This window comes from Gavia stellata, chromosome 1 (genome assembly GCF_030936135.1).
Source record: "Gavia stellata isolate bGavSte3 chromosome 1, bGavSte3.hap2, whole genome shotgun sequence".
Taxonomy (NCBI): Eukaryota; Metazoa; Chordata; class Aves; order Gaviiformes; family Gaviidae; genus Gavia; species Gavia stellata.
In genome coordinates, this window is record NC_082594.1 from 102406923 (window position 1) to 102415702 (window position 8780).

An 8780-nucleotide genomic window follows, 5' to 3' on the forward strand; every position below is an offset into this window, starting at 1 on the left:
TATAATCCATTTTTTTATTTAATGGCCTTCAGAGCTGTATTTTGGAAAGGATCACCTGTCTAGCATGAGCTGAAAACTAGCGCCCGTTTTTTGGTGGTGAGGGGATAGGTGCCCTTCTGCAACAGCGTCTGAAGCAAAATACTCCAGGGTAGGCCCTAGCCTGTGCCCCAAATCGCAGTCAGAACTAGTTACACGTGTGGTGTGTGTTTCGTCTCACGTTTCCCACAATGGTAACCATGTTCTCGTATCTTCACAGGCGCCTTTTGCCCTGGTGCAGCCATGTGGTGATTTCTGTGACACCTGACTGGAGAAATCCATTCAGGCTGTTTTCGGAATGCATTCAGAAATCCATTTACACACTGTAGCAGCAACGCCTTTTCTATTTACCAGCCCAAGCCGGGTGGGATAGCGGTGGCAGGGCTGCGGCCGCGCCCCCCGGGACTGGCGGCAGGCGCTCGCCCCGCCGCACGGAGGCGCTCCTCACAGACCCCCACCGCGCCCTCGGGGGCCGCCGGAAATGGCGGCGGCCGCCGCGTTACCTCAGCACCGCCCAGGGGCGGAGCTCGCCCCGTTTCGCGCCAAGCCGGGACAGCGCCTCCCGCGCGGCAGCCGCGCCCCGCTCCGCGCCGCCCGGCCATGGCCGCCTCCGCCGTGCCCGGCTACTCGCCCGGCTTCAAGAAGCCGCCGGCGGTGCTGCGGCTGAAGCGCAAACGGCTGCGGAGGAGCGAGCCCGCCGCCGCCGCCGCCGCTCCCCCGCCCTGCGGCGCGGTCCCGCGGGCCCCCTCCGCGCCCGCCCGCCGCAACCCCTTCTCCAGCCTGGACAACGCGCCGCGGGCGGCCGGCACCCCCCAGCCGCGGGAGCGGGGCCGGCGGCCGCCGCCGGCGGGAGGGTCCCCGTCGGCAGCGCCCTTCTGGCAGGTAGGGCCGAGCCCCGGCCCCGCCGCGGCTGGGGGCTTTTCTCCCCGGTGACAGAGTGGGGCGGGAGAGGCGAGGGGGGAGACGGGGAGGGCCCCGCGGGCAGAGAAGGGGCCTCCGCGCTGCCGCCGGCAGCCATCGCCCTCAGCCGGGCGCGGCAGCCCCGGCCCGGAGCCCGCTCCCCCTGAAACAGCCGCCCCCCGCGCCTGGGTCTTGCCCTGGCTTTGTACGCAGGTTGAAAGCAAGCTATTGCACTTCGCTACTTGCAGCGTGTGTGTGCTTAGTATCAGTCTTGAAACGTCACTGCAAGGGGCATTTTTTTTAATTACTAATCAGGGTCTTATTTTGTGCTGCATCTTACACTCCTTTATAATTTCAGCTTTTAGAACCTGTTTGTGAAGATAAGCCTGCCGGGAGAGCAGAGCCCTCTGAAAGAACAGACGTCCTCACCCTAACTGATGTATGAAACAACGCATACTGCTTCTGAAACGTTTTTAGCTGTTCTCGGTTCATAAAAAAAGCTGAAACCATCTCACTTAGTATTTGATGGTCCATCTCTTTATGAAATGGTGCACTAAAATGTCAGCATTCAAGAAAATTTCTTAAATTGCCTTGATGCTTACTGTTATGGTGACAGTCTTTTAAAAGCCAGCCTTCTGACTGATATTGCTGCTGTTGTAGTTCTAGTTGACAAAGGTTGTTGTCGTCTTCCGGTTTTATTACTGTGTTTACTATAATTCTCCTAAATATTCTTAGTTTTATATTTTGCTGAGATAAGGATGTTCTTCAAAGTGACAGATCTCCTGCGGTCTTTTATTCAGCTACAGAAAGGGAACAAACAACTTCACCAGGCATATAAAAAAAAGAATACCTGAAAAACAGTTCTTGAAAGAGAGTTTCAAGCAGATAATGTCTAACATTGTTATAGGCTCAGAAGCTTAAGCTCATACTAACTTAGCAGAATAGAAAAATGACGTCTCAAAGAGAACAAACTGTGTTAGAGCTCCTCAGTGGGGTTTTTTGCATCCTCTAGGAAGCATCTGACATTGCAGTCACCAAGAGAGGATGAAATGAAATACTGTTTTGGCATGGAAATTCTTTTCTTCATAAACTTCAGACTAAGTTTTCTTTTTTTGAGTCATTCATTCCTTTGTCTGTTTCTAGTTTATAACTTTTGGAAAGACTCCTGTGAATGAAAACCCTCTTCCGCTTTTTTATAAACAATATAATGCTGTATTTCTATTAGAATCTGTTACTGACTAAAATAATCAGTTGACTATAGACTGTGATTTTGGTTAGCCTATGAACAGTCAAACTCCATGTAACTTGGAATCCAGAAAATCTGTCTGCAAAAGGTTTTTTTTTTAAAAAGTATGTTTCTTAACTTAATGCAAATACTTCCTTAGGATCAAAATGAACTAGACATTTTTGCTGTTGCACTGGGTTGGGCAAAAGCGTGCAGGACATCATGACAGGTTTAACTTGTCTTTTTATAGGCTGCTAAACTCAAGACATTACACGTAATAGCCATAGTCCTGTCTAGTCCAATGTCTGGTCTGCCTGCCAGGAAAGGTGTATTACATCAACATGAGAGGAGACCTGACCATGCTAAAATATAAATGGGGTAGCTGCATAGTTGCGGGATTTTTTAAAATTTTCCGTGTGTTAACTGATGTTATTTCTGTTTTGTAAGGACCTTCATTTGCCTGTTGCTGTACCCGAAGTTCCCTCTGCAGCAAGACATGAATTTCCTGCAGACTGGAGTATTAAAACACGACTTTTATTTATGTCTTCCCAACCTTTTACCTGGGCAGAACATTTAAAAGCACAAGAGGAAGCTCAAGGGTTTGCTCAGCATTGTAGAGCTACAGAAACAAACTTGCCAGAGAGCATACAGGTAATACTTCAGAGAGTAGCTCAAAGCTCCAGCTTCAGAAAGGAGAATGTACCTTTGCACCTTTCCTTAAACATGCTGGCAGTGAAGGCTTGATTCTGTTTTGGTTTGATCTTACTTGCATTAAGAATAAGGCTCATCTAGACTATTAATCTAATTGCATCCAGGGCTTGTACCCACAGTGGCAAACGATGGTAAGTGAGTGGTTGTTTAACTTCAGCTGTCGAGTAGTTGCCAGTTGCTGTCCATCTTTCTTCAGTCTGGCTTATTCGCAAGCCTGGGAATTTTTTTTTTACTATCTAGTGTAATATTTTTTAATCCATCACTTGCAATGCTGCCTTAAGTAAAGTATTACCGTCCTCATGAAATAATACTTTTTGAAATCTAGGAACCAAAACTGTCCACAGAACTGCGTTGTGCCTTTCAGCAAAGCCTCGTTTACTGGCTTCACCCTTCACTGCCGTGGCTGCAGCTGTTCCCTCGGATTGGAGCAGATAGAAAACTGGCTGGAAAGGCTAGTCCTTGGTCACAGGATGAAGCCTTGCAACAAGTGCTAATGAGCGACTGGTAAGTGGAACCAAAGAACTGATGTATTGAGTACGATTAAGACAGTGGGATTTTAATTAATATACAAGTTCTTTCCATTTTTATGAAAAAGCTTTTTGATTTATTTTTTTTCCCAGCTATAGAATGCTCGTTATTTTGAGGACCAGGCTAGGGAAATAAGTTTAAAGCTACCTTCCTCTGTTAAGTGCTCCTCCCCAGTCCTAGTTATTGATTTGGGTGGAATTCCATAAATCCTGTTAGCAAGTTGCCTTTGATGCTTCATGTAAACTCCACATGCTAGAAAGCAAGTATGCTGGAAGAGCATAGCACTCGCAAACAGGCTGCGTTTCAGAGTACAGCTTCCTAGATGTTGAGCACGTCCGAAAATCTGACTAATCATTCAGTATGCTCTCAAACCTCTGCAGAGTACATACACATCAGGAACACCCAGCGAAATCTAGTTTGATGTGTCAATAGCAAAGAATTAATTCAGTTACAGAATTGTTTTATTGTAATTTGCAGGTCTGTCAGCTTTACTTCTCTGTACAATCTGCTCAAAGCCAAACTGTGTCCCTACTTCTACGTGTGTACCTACCAGTTTACTGTCCTGTTCCGTGCCGCTGGTCTTGCAGGAAGTGACGTTATCACAGCTGTAATTTCTCCCACAACTAGAGGTTTAAGGGAAGCCATGAGAAATGAAGGTAAGGTGAAACCAGTCCAACTAGGATTTGAATAACTGAGAAGGTGCATTAGCTGTGTTACAAAACCATTCATTGTTTGCTTTCCTCCTCTGTTCAAGGCATAGAGTTTTCTTTACCTTTGGTAGAAGAAAGTAGAACCAGGAAACAGAAAAACTCTGAAGTGAATTTGGAAACAGAAATTGCTAACAGCCTTGAAGTGGGCAACATCATGGAAGATGGAGAGTATGTAATGTCTTCTACAATGCTAGAATTCAAGGGCATCTACACTCCTGCACATTCCATTTGGAAAACCTGCCTAGGAAGTATGGCCCTCCTAACACTGATTCTGTGTTTCCTAGGGAACCAGCTCCCAGTGATGATGATGATGATGAAAGTTTCTCTTGGCTTGAGGAGATGGGAGTCCAAGACAAGGTTAAGAAACCAGATGCCATTTCTATTAAACTGTATCCTTTCCTTGCACATCGTGACACTGGAAAACCTTGTAGATGTTATCTTTAAGTTTTATAAAAGCTTTTGAGAACTTATTTCCAAATATTAATCCTCACATTACTGCATATTAAGAGACTCCGCATGTCTTTTTGAGTTTCTTTATGACAGGTATTTCTAGACGTTCCTCTTGATGGAAGAGCCATTGTGAATTGTTAATGTAACTTTCTAAGATCCATTTGTTAGGTCACAAACTGTGTCACCTCTCGTGTAGGTTCACTGGAAAGACTCATTAGACTCTCTTATTTTTTTAAAGAAAAGGGTGTATGTATGTTCATGTAGGCTACGTTTACACTTGGAAGTAGTGTGGCATAGCCGGGCCACAGCTGTAGACCAGAACAGCTGTTGCTGAGAACCCGTACGTGTTTCAGAAGGACTGATTAACTTGATCTTCCTCTGGTTTTATTTGCTCTTGCACTGCCTAATGCAGCTTCCGCTGGCTTTCACCCAAGAGGAATCTCATTTTGTCTTCCTGAGACTGCCCCACAGCAACATGCCATAAGTGGGGACAGTCAGGGGATGTGCTTCAAAAGCAGACTCCTGATCTGAACTCTAAATGCTTATGTTTTTATGTTTGCTTTGAAGCAAAAGTCATAGTAAAACTAGGAGTTGCTAACTTCAGAGGTATTCAGCTGTAAGATGTTGGACCTGGAAAATGCTTTTTATCTCACAACTTTAATAATGAAATCAGAAGTCAGGTTTAAGATGCTGCTTAATATTTGAAGAACAAATGTGAATCAGTGTAAAGCTTGGTGGTTTTTTTGGTTTTGTTTGTTTGAATAACTTGATTGGTCAGAGGCGGGGTGGGGGTTCTTCTGGAGTTGCATTGCTCCGATTTCTTCCTTTGGTGCATTGACACTTTTCACTTCCTCACGGTTTTCCTTTGACTCCAGTCAATACAGTCGTAAGGAGAAGCATGAGGTGCAGATGGATCACAAACCCGAATCCCTTGCATTCGTGAAAGGAACAAACACATTCACCTTGCTGAACTTCTTGATAAACTGTAAGAGCCTAGTGGCTGTTGCAGGGCCACAAGCAGGGCTTCCACCAACTTTATTGTCCCCTGTGGCTTTCCGAGGTGGAACAATGCAAACGCTCAAAGTAAGTAACAAACACACACAACTGTCTCTGTTTTCCAGTAAAGAAAAGAAAGTTGTTTCTTCACCCAGTAGATCAGACACTGACTTTGTGTAGTCTCCCTCAGCTACAGTAATTTTTGTTGCTATAGCCTGAGTTAGCATTTTGACTACAATACAGACTGCCTCCTAAATCGTCTCTATCCACATCGATCTATGCCGCTAAACTGAAAGCCCAGTTTCCATTCTGCACATCCTGATACATAAGAGGTTAAGTATACCTCCCAGATACTAAAATGGTTCTTCAAAGATTTTTATGGGGGTCTCATACTATCACAGCTGCTTGCAATGAAGGAGCCTCTGAACCATGGCTCACCATCTAGTTACTATAAGGAGGTGATGGATAGTAAAGGATATGCTATTCGTAGAGGTAGTGCAGCCCTCTTCCACCAGAGCAGTTCAATACTGTTCTTCTGCAGTTAACTTTCTTAATACTGTACAGCATTCCTGCGTATCATAGTGGGTACATTTTAGGAGTTGTCACCAAGACCGTGAAACCATAACACTCATGTATTGAACAGTGAGTTAACAATACTTAAAAGTATTTTGAACTTGTAATAGGACTGGGGCACTGCAGTTTTTAAATAAATTAAGATTAGGACTTGATTTGGTATGTCAAAAACTAATCCTAGGTGCTCTTGTCTTCAGGCTCGAAGTATAAACGCCAAAGCCAGGGTTCACTTGGCCTACGAGGATATATTCAGTTTGGAGATCGTAGGCCCTGTCATGCCTCATTCCCTGCATTCATTGTCTACGCTGCTCAAGTCCGCACAGAGGGGAGCGTTCTCTGCCGTATTATATACACATGAGCCAACTGCTGTGTTTAACACTAACCCTGACAAGGCAAGCCCTTCCTTCAGTAAGGTAAGGAAACTAGCAGAGACAGTCTTTCCTGTTAGGAATAGTATCTTTATTACAAACCATAGGACAGTGAGTGACACAAAACTTTCCCTTAATACGTGGGTGTACACCCAATTACTTGTGATCACCACCTGGCAGTCCTTGTGGCTTGTCCTTCCCTCAGAAATTGAATACTCTGAAAACTAGCTTTTCAGGAGTTCCCCAGAGGTACACAAATGAACTTTAAAAACTACAGGTATTTCAAACAGAAATACCTATTCCATCTCTCTCTTCATGTGAATTTCTGCAGGAAACCATATGCAAAGATCTTCCTACATGTGGACTGCACCTTAAGACTTTGGATCAACTAAGTCAGTGTCCAACACTGGGAAAATCTTCCATCCGATTTCTGGAAATGAAGGATTATGCTTATACCTGGAAGTCCTAGGTATACTAGTTCCATTTCATGGAAAAGAATGCTCTCTAGGGTGCAGTTGCTGTACTTCATTCGGGTCTACACGGCAGCACCTATGCAGTACTGGGAGGGATACTGTCTAGTTGAACATCACAGACAACAACTATTGCACGTCACCCATCATAAAACATGTCAAAGGACTTTTGAAGGAGATGAAGGAAAAAGCCTTCAACATCTCCTTCTGTATTTTAGAAAGTCTTTTTTAAATAAAACTAGATAAAATACGGTCTATATTATTGGTCTGAATTGTGTCTAGAAAGTCTATTCTTCATGCACATGCAACTTGCTCCGCAAAGACAGAAGAAAGTCAGATGGACACAAGCACAGAGTTCTGGCTGAAGCTGAATGAGATTAAAAGGTTAAGACTCCTCAACTGCTTGGCACAGCTGTCTAGTATTCCCATACCCACTTATGTTAGAATGAGACAGACTTTTACAAAGCGATTTGTACAAACTATAACCTGAATCAGAACGAGCTGGAGCAATAACATAGTTGTGCCATTTGATCAAAGACACAAAATGAGAGGCAGCAGGGGGCTGCTGATCTGACTGTATGGTCATAGCAATAGTAGAGTCTATTAACAGGTTTAATGCAGTCTTTCACTTCAGGTAGTCAACACTTATTTTGGAGGCATCTATGTCACTTTTTACACAGCCATCAGGTGATCACATTACTGCAGCAGAGAATACTAAATCTGAAGAGCAGTATGTAGAATACCGTCACGCTTGTGAACTCCAGAAAGAATTCTCATTCAGCTGTGCACAAAAAATAAAGCAGTGCTCACACCACATAGTCAGCTACCCTCATCTTTACTACAGTGCCATTCCGCTCTATCCTCAGAATCTGCCTGTGACTCTGGAACAGTAGCATTAGACTGTAGCCAGGTCTTACTTGAGGAAACGACCCGTAAACTTAAAAATGTGGGGACATAAACAAGTGACTGCAGACTGAGGCATGATGAAAACTTCCTGTGCCTTCCAGTTACTTTTCTGCTTGAAGTATCCTACCCCAAGAATACAGCATGTATACAATTACACTGGAATACTTTACATGTGTTACTTTACAGTAAATACTGTGATGCTGTCAGCCTAACGGTACACTGAACAAGACAACATCTAGAAAACCTAGATAAAGTCCCTCTCTTACGATGGAAAAAGGCACCCTAGAATATTAAATACTTTGATAATGTCAAATACTCCGTTTCTGGTGGAGTTCAGGGTAGTACAATCCTACTTTTACACTTCTCCATAACTTATCTAGAAGCAAATTACTGAACTTTTCCCCCTCAATTAGTATCGGACACCAAGAGTGAAAATCTAGTGCTAATGGCACCATGGGGAACACCAGAAGACTGTGTTTCTAAAGTGGGTGGTGTGTTAACTACAGTTTGATTTCCAGTCACTTTTCAAGTGAGTAACAGCTAACCCAATGCCTTTTTTATCTGGCTTGTCTGCCTCCATCAGCCTCAGCCTCTGCTACTGGGCTTTGCGGTCCGCTGCAAACCAGCCTTTAGCCCAAGGTTATAGGTCATCAACAGCAGTTCTCATAGGGACCCCATTCTGGTGCACTGAAGAGTGCAGCTTCCCTGCTGTCACACAGGTGAGCCCATCTGAAAGCTGCTCATGACTTCAGAGCCCACAGCCCCAGTTCTGAAACAGGCAGCACCTTCTGAGTGTGTGCTGAAGGAACAGGCCCACGTAAAGAGCATGTTAGCACACAGAATGAAAGCAACAGGAAAAAGCAAGTCTGTAGCTGCCTCTATGGGAAAGCAATTTTAATCAAGCCAA

The 8780-nt window shown here is 44.5% G+C and overlaps 1 protein-coding gene across 1 annotated transcript; it reads left to right on the forward strand.

The window, feature by feature from the left end:
- Nucleotides 1–636: 636 nt before the first annotated feature.
- On the forward strand, nt 637–7238 carry DONSON (DNA replication fork stabilization factor DONSON). Its single transcript, XM_059818941.1, has 10 exons — nt 637–918; nt 1295–1375; nt 2609–2812; nt 3198–3376; nt 3878–4056; nt 4155–4278; nt 4395–4499; nt 5445–5643; nt 6327–6542; nt 6829–7238. The coding sequence occupies exons 1-10, from the start codon at nt 637–639 to the stop codon at nt 6964–6966; spliced, it is 1707 nt and encodes a 568-aa protein (XP_059674924.1). The 3' UTR covers nt 6967–7238.
- Nucleotides 7239–8780: the final 1542 nt, after the last annotated feature.